The sequence below is a fragment of the Mercurialis annua genome, linkage group LG1-X (genome assembly GCF_937616625.2).
Source record: "Mercurialis annua linkage group LG1-X, ddMerAnnu1.2, whole genome shotgun sequence".
NCBI lineage: Eukaryota > Viridiplantae > Streptophyta > Magnoliopsida > Malpighiales > Euphorbiaceae > Mercurialis > Mercurialis annua.
Window position 1 is genome coordinate 4,835,673 of NC_065570.1, and position 18,250 is coordinate 4,853,922.

At 29.3% G+C, this 18,250-nt stretch overlaps 2 protein-coding genes across 4 annotated transcripts; both read left to right on the top strand.

The window, feature by feature from the left end:
- Positions 1–4,460: 4,460 nt before the first annotated feature.
- LOC126681384 (putative F-box protein At1g49610) lies at positions 4,461–6,744 on the top strand. The gene is made up of 4 exons (XM_050376927.2): positions 4,461–4,559; positions 5,016–5,957; positions 6,045–6,191; positions 6,354–6,744. Exons 1-4 carry the CDS (start codon positions 4,512–4,514, stop codon positions 6,636–6,638), a joined length of 1,422 nt encoding a protein of 473 aa, XP_050232884.1. The 5' UTR covers positions 4,461–4,511; the 3' UTR covers positions 6,639–6,744.
- Positions 6,745–7,760: 1,016 nt separating this feature from the next.
- Positions 7,761–11,092, top strand: LOC126664839 (blue copper protein 1b-like). Of its 3 annotated transcripts, XM_050357414.2 has the most exons (4): positions 7,762–7,906; positions 8,201–8,318; positions 9,784–9,909; positions 10,560–11,092. In XM_050357414.2, exons 3-4 carry the CDS (start codon positions 9,807–9,809, stop codon positions 10,859–10,861), a joined length of 405 nt encoding a protein of 134 aa, XP_050213371.1. In that variant the 5' UTR covers positions 7,762–7,906; positions 8,201–8,318; positions 9,784–9,806; the 3' UTR covers positions 10,862–11,092. The 3 variants fall into 3 exon arrangements, with proteins under 3 accessions (XP_050213372.1, XP_050213371.1, XP_050213370.1); XM_050357415.2 differs by lacking the exon at positions 8,201–8,318 and having other exon boundaries at positions 7,761–7,906; XM_050357413.2 differs by lacking the exons at positions 7,762–7,906; positions 8,201–8,318 and having other exon boundaries at positions 9,341–9,909.
- The last annotated feature ends 7,158 nt before the right edge of the window (positions 11,093–18,250 follow it).

Consider the following 18,250-nt stretch of genomic DNA (forward strand, 5'->3'; position numbering starts at 1 on the left):
ATTAACATTAATTGATTTAGAGTTTCAATATATGCTTTTTATGCATTTAAAATTCTATTGGCTAATATTTATATACTGGTTTTGGGTTGTGTGAACCACTAATTTATTATTCAAGAAATTAAAAGGACAATTTAGGAAAATTATCACAAATTATCTATAATTAACTACTTTTTTAATTCTAGTAAAAGAGCTACTTTTTCTATCTTTACGGGACGGATGGAGTATAAATTTAGATAAATTCAACTTGTCAAGACGTCAATGAATTTATTAACCACTAAATTTTATGTGCAGTGTTTAATTACGAAGCACCACATAATGTGATGAAAAGTGAACGGAGCTGCCTGTTGATTGCAAATCACAAATCATGGTATCGCACAAATAATATAATTCGGAAGTACGGATATTGATCCCACATATACAATGGATTTAATGATTAATTTTGAGAATTTTATTAACCGGTTAGCTACGAAAATGGTCTGAGAGTTTGTGACCAAAACAATTAAAAGTGACCAATTAACAAATATATTAAATAATTAAAATCAATAAAATAAAAATAATTTAAAAGATAATTTTTGTAAATAATAAGTGTAGAGGTTCAAGGGTTGATAATTCCGAATAAAAATAAAAAATCATGAACAATGAATATCTTGTTGATTATCAAGAATCGAGTTATTTTAAAATATCGAATCCCGCTCTCTCGAGCCTCAAAGACCAAAATGATCACAACACAACTCAGTTGTATTGCCAAAATTATAGTTCAGACTATTTTAAAGCACCCATAGCTCTCTCTCAAGTTACTACAGATAAAAATAAACAAATAACCAATTTATAGGCAAATTACTCACTCTCGTGTTATAACACTACTAAAATGTCTGTTTTTACCGACGGAATTTGGCGACGGATCCAAATTCTGTCGGTAATTGGCGAAATAGCGACGAAGAAATTCCGTCGCTATTTCACGACATTTTCGCGACGGATTCACACAAATCCGTCGCTAATATTGGCGCCAATTGGCGGGAAGGAATGGCACCTAAAAATTTAACAAATTTAGCGACGGATTCTCAAATCCGTCGCTAAATCTGACAGCCATCATGAAACGCAGGTTTCATTCTTTGTAGTTAGCGACGAACTATCAAAATCTGTCGCTAACCACAATGAATGAAACACTGCGTTTCATTTAAGGTCCGTTTAGCGACGGATTCTCACAATCCGTCGCTAAACGGACCCTAAATGGTACAAAACGTTTCTTCTTCCCCCTTTTGTTTCAGATTCCAAAAATCAAAAATTCTTACAAATTTCTTCTTTCCCGCCGCCCGCCTACTTTCCCCTGCCGTCCGCTCCTTTCATCCCCCCGACATCCGCTCCTTTCTTCCCCCGCCGTCTGCGCCTCTCTTCCCCCGCCGTCTGCGCCGTTCGTGCTACCGCCGAGAGCCACTTCCACTTGCTGCCACCGCCGGAAGCCAACTTGCTGCCACCGCCGGAAATTCCGAAGGTAAGTGGTTCATTTTTATTTTTATTTGTTAAAATCAATTAATATATGTGATTTATTGATTTTATTTGATTTTAATTTTTTTAAATTTCGTTAAATTAGGCTGCCTCCGACCGTTTTTGCCCGCCCTCGACCTGCTGCTGCTCCGGTCTGCATTTTTCGTCCGCTGCCCCGTCTAAAAAGGTATTTCCGCTAATTTATTGTTAAATTAATTAATTTATTTTAGTTTATTTAGGTCAAATTAATTAGTTTAAGTGTAAATTAATTAGTTTAAGTAAAATTTCTTCAATTGTTTCATTTAAATATGGTTTATTTAATTAGGTAGTTTAATATAGTTTAGGTTAATTTATTAGATTATATTTTTTGTAAATTTAGTTTTATTTTATAATGTAGTATAATTTAATTATATAGTTGAATTTTTTATTAGTTTAATTAGGTAGTTTAATATAGTTTAGGTTAATTTATTAGATTATATTTTTTTTGTAAATTTAGTTTTATTTTATAATCTAATATAATTTAATTAGGTAGTTGAATTTTTTATTAGTTTAATTAGGTAGTATAGTTTAGGTGTGTATGTTAATTATGTTTAATCATATGGTTTCGCTTAATTTTGTATAATTTTATAGTTTATGTAATTGATTAAATAACTTATATTTTAGGGTAATTTAGTAAGTTAATTTTAATTTTAATTAAATTATATTTGAGAGTTTTAATATATAATTTATGTGCATATTGGCGACAGCTTTTGGCGATGGATTTTGTCCGTCGCCATTTGGCGACGGAACATATGCGTCGCGGCACGTCGCCAAACGCGTCGTTTGGTGACGGCCGTGCGCCATTTAGCGACGGATATTTCCGTCGCTAAATGTCGACGGATTTTAGACGGACTCAGTTCGTCAGCGACAGATTTTAACTTTTAGTAGTGTAATGAATCTAGTCAAATGATTAAATGATATTTATTAAGTAAACCCTTAAGAACGCGTATTCATTAACTAACTCTTGTATTATTAATTCATACGTTGTTGATTAAATGATCTATTTTAACTAAGCTCTCTAGAGTCAATAATTAAAACATAGGGCAATGAATGAATTGATAAAAAACATTCAAGTATGAAGAATATTAATCAACACCAAATTTCAACACCTATTAATTAATCGATAATTAACTCACTCTCGTGTTATTAAAAACTAATTAGCCAACTAAAATGTGATTATGAAGCAAACTCAAGATTACTTAAATTCCAACCCAATCTCGTGGCGTTTTCCTTTAATTTTCCAATTATTTAGATCTATTTAATTAACAATTTCTCAATTAGTTAACTAAACATATATCATTAATCAATTTCTCAATTTAATCCAAGCATTAAGTTCAATAACCGAAACACGATAAATCACCAAAATATCCAAGGCCAATCAATTATATAAATAAACATTTATATCAACCATCGAACTAAAGGTTTAGTTACCCATTGTCATGTGAATTATAACAATGGATAAGTTATACCTTGAGTACATGGGAAATAAAAGATATAAATAATCTATACTAAAAGAATATTTTTAGTGCCTAAGCCTAAGTCTACACGAATGATATATTTTCTCTACACAAATGATGTCTATTTATAGAGTCACTTGAAATGGAGTCCAAACCAAAGATATCATCTTTCCATGTGAAACTTGAATCATGATCAAGTTGAGAATATCTTCTTTCCTTTGAAAGTAGAGTAATGATCAAATTCTTCCATAATCATATTGAATGGACCAATCTTTAACTTGTCTTGTTTCCAAAAAAGCATAACTTATTCCCTTAATGAGCTTCTATCTTATTGTTAAAGCCCACTTCTTTGTGTGCAAGTCAAGAAAGATCACTCTCTTGAGTGTGAATGTAATATTCTGCTGATTATGGAAGGTTTGATGTGATAATTAACTTCAGAATTTCGTTGCCTTAATCCAGTGCGAACGCATTTTCGCGCATATCCAGGTCTCAGCCGGCCCCTGACCGGCCTGATGTTGTGGGCCGGTTGAATGTCGGCTGACCTGCTAGTTTTTGATTCTTGACCGGTTCGATTCAATCCAAACCGATTAGGTTTGAATTTAATTTCGGTTTTTTAAATTCTTCTGATTTTGACTATTTGACCCTGTTTCAATCGTAAATATCCAAAAAATAATAAGATTTAATATTTATTTATAAAAACTACAAAACATGAAAACCTAACTATATAAACTCTTATTTTACGCATAAATACTGAAAACTGACGAATAAATACTATAAAAACTGCGTAAAATTATAGCTTATTACTGCTTTCAAGAAATGCAATAATGTAACATGATTTTGGACCCTCCCAATGCGCATGGTCACACTTAGTCAAGCAGGCAAAAAATGGAACATTTGTGGTTTTGGTAATCACTGTACTTATGGCATGAAGCTCGTCATTAGCGTCCAATCCGACAGTCCGGCACCAGCTTCCCGTCATTCCGACAAAATTCGGATTTGAAATGGTGGGATATCCTGAATTGAAAGAAAAAAAACAATAATGATCTTAAAAATATATTTTGTTCCTCGGTAGCTCAGTTGTAGAATGGTCGACTATCAACTGGCTGGTCGTAAAATTAAAAATTAAGGTACCAATTCGAAATTAATTTGGCTAATAACCCATTTTGACACCTAGTCGAAGAATGATATTAGCAACTCAAGACGAGTGATCAATGCATTTTTCAGCTTATGAATTTTCCTAATTTGCTTTAATCTAGGAACTTTTTTTTTTTTGATCGTAGGAACTTTTTTTTTTTTTTGATCGTAGGAACTTTTCTGATTCACTTTAATTTAGGAGATTCGCTTATTGGCTTTGACTTTAATTTTATTCTTCTTCTTTTTTTCCCTATTTTGAGGTTTCCTTATTAGGATTACTTCTCAAAACCTATATATATATGTGTTTTATTCGAGTTCGTATCAAATATTATAAAACTTTTTACTGTCTCAATTTTTTCGCTGCCTCAAAAGCAATCTAATCTGTGTATTGGCATAATGCGTCCACGCAAATCATCAAAAACTTGTTACACTTCATCGAACAAGGTTCGTTCGCAGAATCGATTTTTTTTCCTCCAATATTTATACACTAAGCATCCAGTGTTTTTGAAGATCTAAACATAATTTGAGGACCTGTTTGGATCAATTTTAGTGTAAAATTTATTTCATTTCATTTCTTAATAAACTTTATTTGAAAATAAATTTTTGTGTTTGGTTTTTCGAATTTTATATATGAAATTAATTTTAAATGATATGAAATAAAATGAATATTGTATTTCGAGTGTAAATGGAAATTTAAATTGTGAACATTCATTTTACCCAAACATATATCTGGTGAATTCCATAAAAATTGTGAAATCATTTGAAACAAACAGGTCTTAACTAGAATTAGGTTACTTATTTACGGTATGATAGTTTTAATTTACGCATACATGTTAGTATTACTCATTAATTATCATCCTCCATGATCTTTTATATTTTGAAATCCTGTTGCACATACAGGATACAAGTGACCGTAGCTCAACAAGAGATCTTATCAGTAACTTACCCGACGAAATTCTTAGTGACATTCTCGCAAAATTGCCACTGAGAGAAGCTATAAGAACGAATGTTCTATCACATAGATGGAGGCATGTTTCAGCATTCCCACCTAATCTAACGTTTGACCGGATTAACATGTTGGATGGCGATGATCAAGACCATGATATACACTTTTGTACCTTCAATGAGAACAGATTTGTAAGAGGAGTTGATCAGTTTCTGGAATTCTTCAAGGGAACAAAGATACGCTATTTTGCGCTATGCTATTGTCTTGGTTCTAATCGCGCAAATGATATGAATCGATGGGTTAGGTTTGCAGTGCAAATGGGCGTTGAAAATCTGTATCTTGGATTACATTGTAAGAAACACCGTCGCCTGCCTTTTCCTAACACTGCAAAGGAAAAGTATGTGTTAGAGAAAGACATATTTGAGGGCGGTAGACAGATTAATTTGAAGTATTTGCACTTGGTTGGTTGCTGCATAGGAAAAAGCATAAGTCGGGAATTCAGTTGCTTGCAGACTCTCGTCATGGATTATTCACCTCTAGCCCGATATGATCTGCAAAGCATGTTTTTTTGTTTGGCGAATCTCAGAAGTCTGACGTTTAAACAATGCGATCTTCCTGCCATGTTGTGCTTTGCTTCTTTACTTGCTCTGAGGAAACTCCACTTCATACAATGTTCTGGAATCAAACATATCAAACTGTCTAATCGCAAGCTTAAGCGTCTTGCGTGTATAGATAGTTCAATCCTTAGATTGGATTTCCTTGGGGCTCATAGGTTGAAAACGTTGGTCTATTTTGGTAACAACTATCTACAAATGATCCAAATTGCTTCTCGACTTCAGCGATTATCGAATGTCATCAAGCTGAAGCATATCTACATTCGGTCTGGAATTGACTGGGTGTGTACATACATATAGATATCTATTTATTTGTCATATAGAAAATTAGTTTCACTTGATTGTAATGCTTTTGGTTCTCCCCTGTAGGGTAATCGCTTGCCGGTGCCAAAAAGAATGCTTATCTTCAGTGTGTTACATTTAAAGCTTGAGCTAATGTGTGAAACGAAGTTTGATATACAGAAGATGATTTCCGTTCTTAGAGCATGTCCTCGTTTGAGAGGATTGAATTTAGCGGTAAGTGATGATCTATTCTTAAGTATAATATAACTTAAGCATGATATTGGCATTATGATACGAGGATTTTATGAAATATCATGTGCCTGAAGCATGACATTGGCATATATGATGCTTTTATGAAATGTCATTAATTCATTTAATCTGGTGCTGTTATTGCAGTTTCGTTGCATAAAAGATGTAAACCACAAAAATTTCCCACTTGGAGATTATTCTTCTGAGCATTTGGAGGATGTTGAAATTGGTGGATATACCGATACATTTCAACAGTTCAGATTTGCAGTATACTTGTTGAAACATGCTTCCAAGCTTAAGCGATTAGTCATCAAGCGACCACTTTTGCACATTGCTACCGAAAGACAGCAATCTCGACATAAAGCACGACGTCAATCTATCTGTAAACGCCTTTCCGCCTTCTCTAGAGATGTAGAGTTGGTTGTCCGATGAAACATTCATCAATTTTTTTTTTCATTTTAGTATCTATTCGGTGTTTAAAATCTAAATGCTGCTGAATATTAACTTAGTCCTTGGAATCAAATTATTCATGTTTGATCCAGGAATAGCATAATGAAACACTATATAATTATCTATATAACTTAACTGATAAATTTTAGAATTTAAGTTTGCTAAATATGATGGGTGCGTAGTACATGCTAGTACTAATATACACTGTACTTCTTTTGTTATTCTTTAGTTGTCTTATGAGTAGGGGTGAGTTGTATCTGGATATAGTCGAAATAACGGAACGTTTGATTAATTCGATTCATTTCGTTTTTTAATATGAAATTTTTAAATTAATCAAACCAATAAATTAACTGAATTCTATGTATCCATACTGTTATTTTCGTAAAATTTAAAAAAATCTATTTGTAATTTTATAGGAGTTAGGTATCAATTGTTTCAAAATTCATACACAATTTAAAATTAGGGTTAATTACATATAAAATCATGACCTTCCGCCAAGTTTCAAAAATAACATAACCTTTGAAACGTGTCAATTATAGACACCACCTTTCATTTCTTTTCAAAAATAAATTCGGCGATTTTTAGTGGCATTTTTGCTGACGTGGCATGATACGTGGCAGACCCATCGGCTGTACAAGTCAGCAAAATTTCACCAAAATATGTGCCCATGATGAAATTGAAAAAAAATGAAAGGTGGTGTCTATAATTGACACGTTTCAAATGTAATGTTATTTTTGAAATTTGGTGGAAAGGTCATGATTTTATATGTAATTAACCCTTAAAATTAACACTAAAATTATATTTTTATTAATTAATATTAACGATATTTAATTATTTGGGTAACAAAAATAATCGACCGCATTAAATAATTATTTTATGGTAGTTTCGATTCAGTTATATATAGTTCGTTTTGAAAAGTTAAATTTTTTTATTCAGTGACTAAACCGACCGATCCACGGTCCTATTTAAAAGCATTACAACTTGAAGTACTAGTACTAACATAGTACCATGCAGTACAGAGGTCACTTAAGTACTAGCATGATACTTTTGTAGAACCTGAAGATGATAACTTAAATCTTTATATAGTACTTATTTGATACAACAATCATATAGTGTCATTAAGCAGTTCAACAAAAATAAATTTAAAATGCAAATTTGAGGCTTAAGAGGGAGAAAATGGAGAGTTGGAGCGAAATTCCTGGAATTGGCGGAGTCGGAAATGCAATAACTTTAATTCATAGAGTTTAGAGGTGAGTAAACTATGTTTTGCTAAAATTATGTAAATTTTATTCATCATGTCATTCGTGAACATCACTGGTTAAATTTCTATCATATCACTAAATAATTTCATGTACTTTTTTTAGTAATGTGATAAAATTTAATTGGGTTAATTCACATATGATATGATGAATAAAGTCTATCTAACTTTTGTTTTAATATTTGCATTGTAGTATTTTATCTAAGACCAATGAATTTAATAAACTTGATTTCTACTTAATGATTGATTACAATATTGATTCTAGTTTTTTCTATGCTTTTTGAAGTTCACAACGTGTTCCGAGTGACGGGACTTAGCTTCCGAAACTCGGACGAAAAAGCTCAACTTCTATAATTACATTAATCCGCCGGCAGGTGATACCTCCTAAGCACAGGAAATTCCAGGTCGGCAACTGCAAGTTAATTCAACTTTTGAGAGATATTACTATAACTCTCTCAGTCCAAAGATTAATTTATATACAATGTCGTTGTTTTCCATATATCTAAGAGTATATTCTTATTTATTAAGAAATAAATGAATATGGTAGTGATTCATCTGTTTGTATTAGCTAGTTAAAACTTATATTCTATTCAGTTCTAGTGAATTATGTAATGCTTAATTTTATTATGTATTTAGCAAACTGACTTCCACTGTAACTCAAATATAATCTTGCAACTCTAAAATAAAGATGATTTTAATATCAATTTTATAGATGTGAGGGGTTTTTGACGTTACGATTCCTAGTTGCAAAAAAAATTCCCAATTAGTGCCCCACAAAACAGAGATAATCAAAGTGATTCACCAATCCGCAATATTTAATTGCGGATTGGTGTTAAATCCGCAATTCAATATTGCCGATTTGTGGGTTCTAGACACTATCCGAGAAATTGTTATGTGAGGGACACTAATCGGGAATTTTTTTTCGCAAGTAGGAAATGTTACGTCAAAAATTCTAGATATGAGTGTTCCAAATCTTAAGAGTTAAAGTTATAATAATAGATTATAGGAAATTTCTTGTTTATATTGCTTTTTACTATATTTTATCTCATACAAATTTTACTATTCATAAATTATAAATTGATAGAAATATTCTTAATTTTTTAAAAGTTTGGTCTGTCAATTTTACAAGTCATGACTTTATATTCAAAAGCAATAAAAAAGATGAAGTATTTAACTAATAAAAATAATTATGTTACTTTTATGATAAATTAATTTATATTTGGTGAAATTTTTTTTTTAAACAAATATTTTAATAATATATATATATATATATATATATATATATATATATATATATATATATTTATAAAATTAGATAGATGATTTTAAAAGTTAACGATTTTTGTAATTATAGACCAATTTATTACAGAAATTAATTAAGAACTAATAATTTATCCTTTTTTTAATTAGATCCTTTATTTTTTTAGTTATTGTTTAGGTATAATTATCATGATTTATAAAACTGATGGATGAAACCATCAAAATTACTTTTAGGCATAAATTTTCTATGAAATATATACTGTCGTAGATCAGAGCTAATATTGATTTCTTATTATTAAGACCATATTTATACTACAAGCCAACCATATAATATTATTATTGTGCCGACTTTAGCCTGTTGCTATGAATTTGATTTTTTTAATTTGCTAATAATTTCTTGTGCTTAACGATTTGCCGGTTGCTACTTAAATTTGGAAGCATTCCATTCCCATTACAGAGATTAACTATATATAAAGGAGCATAATTTCTTCCCTTAAACACAACCAAATACACTTGGCTTTAGAGATTAATAAATTACTAAATACAATTAATAGCTAATTAATTAATCTCTAATGGCCTCTAATCAATTTATTGCCTTTGTAATTGCAGCAATTATTTTTCCTACCGTAGCCATGGCTACTGACTATGTTGTTGGGGATGATGCAGGCTGGAAAGTTGGTGTTAACTATACTCAGTGGGCTATGGGCAAAACTTTTCATATTGGTGACACATTAAGTAATTCTTTCAACTCTTTTATTAAATTTTATTTCTTCTCCTTTTTATTGTGATAAATAAAATATGATTTTTTTTTTAAAAAATACATTATGGATATCTCGACCATTAAACAATCTATTTCAAATGTAGGTAGACACATGAGTTAACTCTTATTCAGAAAATAATTAAATTTGTTGGTATAAAAATTTTATAGATTAATTGGTCGGTTCAACACGTATAATTGTGAAATTTTTATTGTATTTATTACATGTGCCATAATTAATTAGGCTTTTGTTCATACTTTTTGTTAATACAATATTTGTATTAACACTAGTAACTAAACTAAGATAAAAAAAACTATGTTTAAAAAGGAAAAGTTGAAAGACTAACTTTTACAAGGGGCGGTTGCCCCAACACCTTAAAGGGGCGGTTCTGCACCGCCCCTGGTGGAGTTGGTTAACCCTAATATTTTTTTCGTTTTATAGACGTTTGGTTATATATAGTGAGAAGATAGTTTTGAATAAGAAAAGTAAATACTTATTGGTGAATGTTTTGATATAAGATATATACAATTTAAAATAATTCAACTTGTCAAGGCATCATAGAATTTATTTAAAATGTGTATCTTAAAGTTTAATTTAAATTCATTAACCCTAAAATTTTATTTGCAGTGTTTAATTACGGAGCACCACATAATGTGATGAAAGTGAATGGAGCTGCCTTCAAGGACTGCAACAATGCAACAGGAACTCTTTTAGACAATCCCAATGGCATGGTCACACTTAGCCAAGCAGGCAAAAAATGGTACATTTGTGGTTTTGGTTCTCACTGTAGTACAGGCGGCATGAAGCTCGTCATTAATGTCGAATCCGACGGTCCGGCACCGGCTCCCAGTCACTCCGACAAAATCCTCTCATCGTGGTACCATATTTTGGTTGCAGTCGCAGTGGTGATGGCAATGATCGCAATGTGAACCTGAGCAAGAAATACATCACAATCAATATAATTTAAAAGTAAAATATGAGGGTGGAAAATAAAGTTAATTTGGTATCGTAACATGTTTTTTCATTATTAATTTATCTAATAATATTGTCAGGAAAGCTTATCCTTAATAAGTTTTGTGTCTGAGTTATAATCTTGTAATGTTGACATTTTGTTATAGAAAATTTATTCATAAGTATATCGAAGAAGTTTAATTTCACTATTGGGTTGCTTATATTGGCCAAGTATTTTCATTTTATCTTTACCATTTGAAAGTTTACAGCTTTGGAGTATAAACGAGCCTAGCCGAATTTGAATATTCCAAGCTCGAATTCGGACTTAACAAAATATTAGTATTTTTAAAATATAAAACCTTTGATTTATCACCAACAACCGATGCTTGAAATAAAGAAGAACGCTATGTACGCTTTTTATTGAAATTTTTATAAAAATAGGTTTAACTTTTTGGTGTTGCAAATATACCTTTTTTAATTTTTTTTTAAAATACGCTTGTTTTTTCAAACTACCAATATTAATCTGCTAATAATCTACCAATCTATTAAAAAGCATATTTTTGCAAAAGAAAAGTTAACAGCGTATTTTGCAAATATTCAATTATATATTTGTAAAAGACCCTTATATAAAATGTGCATATCTATACTATAATATAATCTTGAACTCCAAATTAATTTTGACAAGTGGATCGACTACAAATTGCCATGTGGCAATTACTCATTTAAAATCTATACTATAATATAATCTTGAACTCCAAATTAATTTTGACAAGTGGATCGACTACAAATTGCCATGTGGAAATTACTCATTTAAAATTAATTTATTATTTTATTAAAAAATCTAATAATTAATATTATTTAAGTTATAAAATATGAAAAGTTAAAACTTGCAATAATTAAATTGGTTTCATAACTTATAAATATTAATAGTATAGAAAAACTCTTAAGATTTTATAACTTATAAACATGAAAAAAAAAAATTCAAATTTCATCGCCATCAAATTTATAAAATTCTATAAGTCTAAATTTAAATCAAATTAAATTATTTTTTTTATTTTTGATATATAATAATATAAAAAATATTTTATTTCTCAAAATTTAAAAATACATCCTATTGAATATTACATATTTTAAAATAATATTATAAGAATTAAAAAATTAAATTATGAGAACTAAAATACTTTTATTTCATTATATGCTAAAACTAATCTTGAAATCCAAATTAATTTTGACAAGTGGATCGACTACAAATTGCCATGTGGCAATTACTCATTTAAAATTAATTTATTATTTTATTAAAAAATCTATTAATTAATATTTTTTAAGTTATAAAATATGAAAAGTTAAAACTTGCAATAATTAAATTTGTTTCATAACTTATAAATATTAATAGTATAGAAAAACTCTTAAGATTTTATAACTGATAAACATGAAAAAAGAAACTCTTCAAATTTCATCGCCATCAAATTTATAAAATTCTATAAGTTTTAATTTAAATTAAATTAAATTAAATTTTTTTATTTTTAATATATAATAATATAAAAAATATTTTATTTCTCATAATTTAAAAATACATCCTATTGAATATTACATATTTTAAAATAATATTATAAAAATTAAAAAATTAAATTATGAGAACTAAAATACTTTTATTTCATTATATGCTAAAAATATGAATAATTTTAAAACTAAATTTAGTTAATTAAAATTTAAAATTATAGAATTTTATAAAAGTGATGGTTATAAAATTTGAAGAGTTTCTATTTATTTTTATAAGTTATAAAATATTAAAAAAATTTAAATATTATTAACATTTATAGGTTATGAAACCAAATGTATTAATTTTGTTTTAACTTTTCATATTTTTAAAAATAAATTTTGTATAACATCTAACTTTTCATATTTTTCAATTAATTACAACTTTTTTGTCATGAAATATATAAGTGTATATATATATAAATCCATGCACACATATTTAATTATAAACAAACATGATTCTTTATATCTATTTCTTTCTATTTTTTCATATTTGATATTGTCTCATGATTTTTTATAAAGTACGCTTGAAGTAAGTACCGTCTATCTTTTTAAAATTGTTTAGTTTATGTGTATGTTTGTTGTTGCTATTGTATTTTAATTTATTTTAGTGACATGTGACCTAACTTGCTAAAAAATTCAAAGAAACGAGGATTGAATGCCATTGGAATATATATATTTTAGACATAAACCATACAATCGTAATTATATGATTTCAATGATAATGTTGATTTTATGAGGTTCATCAAAAAAATTTAACATAAAAGATTTTATGTTTTGCATTGAATTGATTTAAGGTTGACAATTATTTCCATCAAATGTCTTTTTTATTCATTTATATGACATCCCTTTGTTTAATTATATTAAAAAAAACAGTACATTAATAAAAAAATTGATTATGAATTTTAAATGTTTAACTATAATATCATTATTTATATGTTATGAAATATGAAATATTTTTGAAATTAAATAAAAGTAATTAAAATTTATTCTTATTAAATTTTTTATTGTTTTGGTTATGCAATTTATTGAATTTTAGTTAAAGAAATTTCCTTAAAGTTTATGAGTATTTCTAATTTACGTTTAAAAGGTATGAGATATGACGAATTTTTATTAATGTATTAAATATATGAAATTTGAAGAATTTTTATTATATTTAAAACTTATGAAATTTATCATGTTTATAAATTATGTTATAGAGAATATTTTTTAAAATTATTAAAATCACTCGCGCAACGCGCGGGCATCGACCTAGTTGTATTATATTATGCATTTATATCAAATAAAAAGGAAATACAAGTTTGACGAATACAATACAAAGGTTCACATACATTTTAGGATTGTATATGACTTGCGGGAGCTGAAATGGTAAATTTCTGAAATCGAACCACAATAATTGAGAATCTCTAAATGAGATATCCAGAAAAGCATTAATAATTTGTTTAGTTTGGTTTGGTCGAGAGATTTTCATATTTGATACGGTTCAATATGAAAATTTGGTTCTAATAGTTCTAACACTTCAATATAGTTTGATATGAAAGATTATGAGAATTGCATATTTTATTTTACATCTAACCATAAATATATAAAAGAAATAGAAAATATTAATTATATAAAAAAAGCTAGATTATCTATACTATATATAAAAGCACGGATGGGGGGACAAGCAAATTTACTGAATAATCCTTTTCAGTTTACTACTAAATAAAGGTTTTATAGTCATTAACTAATTATATAAAAGCACGGATGGGGGGATAGGCAAATTTACTGAATAATCCTTTTCAGTTTACTACTAAATAAAGGTTTTATAGTCATTAACTAATTAGTTATTTAATTGATCACTATTATAATTAAAGTCCTAATTAGAATAGCTAGCTAAATTATCTCCAAAACTAAATTGTCTCCAAATTAGTATAGAAATACCTATCTTTTAGTTTGATTGAACTAAAAAATTAAAATACTATATTTAGTTAATATATTATTATTTAAATTTCTATCTTATTATTTTTAAAGATATTATTAATAAAATTAAGTTAATTATTTAATTATGGTTATTATAAAACCAAAAGAAAAATAAATTCAGTATGGAATAAAAAAATTAAACCGAATATATTGTATTTATTTTTATAAAAAATCTTAACTAATTTAATATTAATTATAAATAAAAAAATCGATATAACTATAATAAATTTACTAATATGTTCATTGAGGAGTCACGTTACGAGCCACGTGCATAGCACGTAATGCGAAACTAGTATATATAAAATGTAGACACACCTAACACCTTAACTTAAATTGCCCAAATTTTATTCAGCCAAAAGTACACAGTTTTAGTTAAAACTAGGTAATTTAGCTAGAACTGCATGGTTTATGAATAAAATTACATATATTATTTATATTACATTAAAAGACATATATGTTTGTTAAATTTAAATTATTTATTCTTAGATCCATATGTATACTTCCGTCTTCTATTTGTACACAATAATCATCTTCGAGATTTGGTTGTTTTGTCGGTCATTCATACAAACGTTTTGGATGGTACACACTTCGTACAAGATTACAAATCTTTAGATGATATAAAAATGTATATCTTGTGATAAAAGTAAAATCACACTTTACTGAAGAAATGATAATTAGATGATATTCTTATAGAAGTATAAAGATCTTATTATTTTAATATTTTTCCTGTACTGAAAATGTTTTTATTTTATGTGAGATATTGAAGCAAACTGAAAATTTTGATAGAAAACAGGGAAGCAAACATTCTATATATTGAGTTTTAAAGAATTGCAAAAACTGAGTAAAACAGTGATCAATGACGCGGGTAGAAATGATGATAAAGTGGGTGATGCTGATCAGCAAGATATACACAATCAGCCTATAATTAGTCTGGTTGTAAATTTTCCTCATGTTGAGAAGTTTATAATACCGTATTTGCTAGACGAGGAAAAATTTAACTCTTAGGAGGAGTTTGAGCATGAAATAGTAGCAATAGTAATGATCGTTAATCCAGTTATTAATTCAGTAGAGTATGAAATTGTAATATCCCGTAATTTCTAAAATGGTGGTTTTGCCACGTGTTGTGATATTCATAACCGAAATTATGAAACTAAATATCAATTTGAGTTAAGAAAATAATTATTCATAAAATTTATTAAATTTATCGGAGTTATGGTATTAATTAAAAATATAAATTGGATAAAATAATTCTATCATGACTAAATTATGTTATTAATAAGAAATAATTTAAAAAAATTGAATAAAGAAATTAAAAAAATCCCGAAATAATAGTGATAGAATTTAATTCTCCGGAAATAATAATTTTGGAGTTTATTTCAAAAATGATACCAAAATTCCAATTTCCAATTTTAAGTAGTAATTTATTCCTCTCCTCAACAAATTTCCTCTATTTTTCTCAAATACATTTAAATGAATGACACATAAATAAAATAATAAAAATATCATTTTATTAAATATTATTTTGCTTTGGCATCATTGATCTAAATGAACTTGAGGAAAATTGAGAAAATTTTAAATTTAAGGGGATACACTCCCAATTTATTAATTGATTGTATTGATAAATGTATGATTGTGGTTACTTGAATTAGTAGTTGAGTTGAAGGACTTTAATTAACTTAATCCTGTTACAGACACCCAGGAAGGCAAAGGAAAAACCAAAGGAGATAATTGTCTGTTACAAAAGCCTCAGAAAAATAACTCCAAACACTAAACTAAAGATATAAAACCACCCTACTACAAAAGCCTTAGGGAGCCTAGACCCAGCAACAAAACAAACCAAAGCAGAAAATTGGGAGACAAGATAAAAAAATGCAACTGACCCTGATATAAAAGCCTCATGGACATAGCAACTAAACCTGACCAAACCAACTAAATGAGCTGGTTAAACCAAGTTGTGTCGAGCTCCATCAAATCTGGCAATCAGAGTGTTCCTGATATCTCTAATAATATCTTCAACAGTAGTGATCTTCTGCATAAAAATTCTTTAATTTCTTGCTTTCCACAAGTAATAGACAGTAGAGGCAAGAATAATTCTTCTAGCATTTGCAAGAGTGCTTTTCCCGGTGGCTGTCCTGCTGAACTAGCTAACAAGTCTCCTTCAACAACCCAGGTTAACATGGCAGTTGCAGCTGTTTAACACTTTCTGCTAGACATTCTTTGGGATAGAGCAGTTGAACAAGCAATGCTTTAAATTCTCAGTTTCAGTAGGACAAATATCACAAGTATCAGTATCAATCACTCCCCATCTTTCATCTTGTCCTTGGTTCTGAGTCTTCCCACAATGGCAAGCCAAAGAATGAAGTTAAATCTGGGAATGGAATTCTTACCCCAAACAACTCTGTACTAGTTAACAACAGGATAGTTCATTCTAATAATATTCCAGACAAAATTAATAGAGTATCTACCATTTTTAACAACTTTCCAAGAGATTTTATCCTCCACATTACTTCTCACCTCATAATTATCCCTGATAAACCTCCACACTGTTTCAGTATCTTCATCAAGAGGATCATGAAGGATCCATCTGTTCCTCCACACATCAGCAATGAGAGTGTTTCTAGGCTATGTTACACAGACTCGGATATGGGTGTCCAAAATGGATAGATATCCGCATATCCGACACGCTAATTTTCTTAAATGAAAATACGGGGATATGGATCCGGTATAGGACTCGGGTACTTAGACACGGATATATATGTATATATAAACTAGACATAAATATTCATATGTTAGTCTTAAATAATAAAAAAAATAACTCAAATTAAAGTTTATAACAATAAATACAGTCTTAGCTCTTAAGAACGGAAGCATGACACCAAATCCGATACATGATATGGTCTTTTTACCATATGATATAGCAACTTCTCATGAATTCTATCTCTTGAAGTGTCCACTTGTCAGTTAAAGAGTTGGACCCATATCATGTGTCGTGTCGGTGCCATGTCATGTCCGACACGGGTATGGCAGGGTAAAATGAAGAATCCGGGTAACATATAGTTTCTAGGGATATCAGATTCCTTCATCTTCACCCTAAGGAATTTGTCAAGCATAGAACAACCTTGAAGCCAAGGATCATTCCAAAATTCAATCTTATTCCCATCTCCCAAGCTATAGCTAACAACTCTTTTGATGTCATCTCTGATTTTCGGTAAACCCCTCCAAATATAACTAGTAGAATTATTGACTTTAAATCCCCAAAAGTTGTTCTTCTTAATATTATTGTTCCTGATCCAAGCAGCCCAAAGAGAAGTAGGATTACTGATAATGCCAAATGTGTTTGCTAATAGCAGCTCTATTCCAAACATTAATGTTTTTAAGACTGAGGCCTCCTTCACTTCTAAGCTTACTGATATCATCTCAGGAGATCATAGCTTTAGTTCTCACTTCAGTAGAACCATTCCATAAGAACTTTGAACAAGTCTTTTGAATGTCTTCAGTGATCTTTTTAGGAAGCAAAATAATAGAGGCCCAGGAAAATACAGTGTTGGCCGAATCCTACACATTGCACAGACACACACACATATACACCAATTTTTCAAACAAGCTAGAAACGCTTCAATCACTCAAAAATTGCCCTACAGCGCACTAATCCAAAACTGAATTCTACATCCGGATCGCCAGAAAATGAGTCAAAGACTCACAATGGTGCTTCTAAGGACCCTTAATAATCTCTTGTCACTTTTCATGTCATATTAATCATAAATGTTGATTGGTTGTGCCTAGGATACATGTTAGTATATTTTTATCTATTTTTTTCATGAACTGCTTAAACTGAGATAAACTGACTTTGTCTTGATTTCCATGCTAAA

Coding starts and splice junctions, on each gene's coding strand:
- LOC126681384 (XM_050376927.2), top strand. CDS start 4,512: ATGCGTCCACGCAAATCATCAAAAACTTGTTACACTTCATCGAACAAG. Junction 4,560..5,015: donor GTTACACTTCATCGAACAAG/GTTCGTTCGCAG, acceptor TTGCACATACAG/GATACAAGTGACCGTAGCTC. Junction 5,958..6,044: donor TTCGGTCTGGAATTGACTGG/GTGTGTACATAC, acceptor TCTCCCCTGTAG/GGTAATCGCTTGCCGGTGCC.
- LOC126664839 (XM_050357413.2), top strand. CDS start 9,747: ATGGCCTCTAATCAATTTATTGCCTTTGTAATTGCAGCAATTATTTTT. Junction 9,910..10,559: donor TCATATTGGTGACACATTAA/GTAATTCTTTCA, acceptor TTTTATTTGCAG/TGTTTAATTACGGAGCACCA.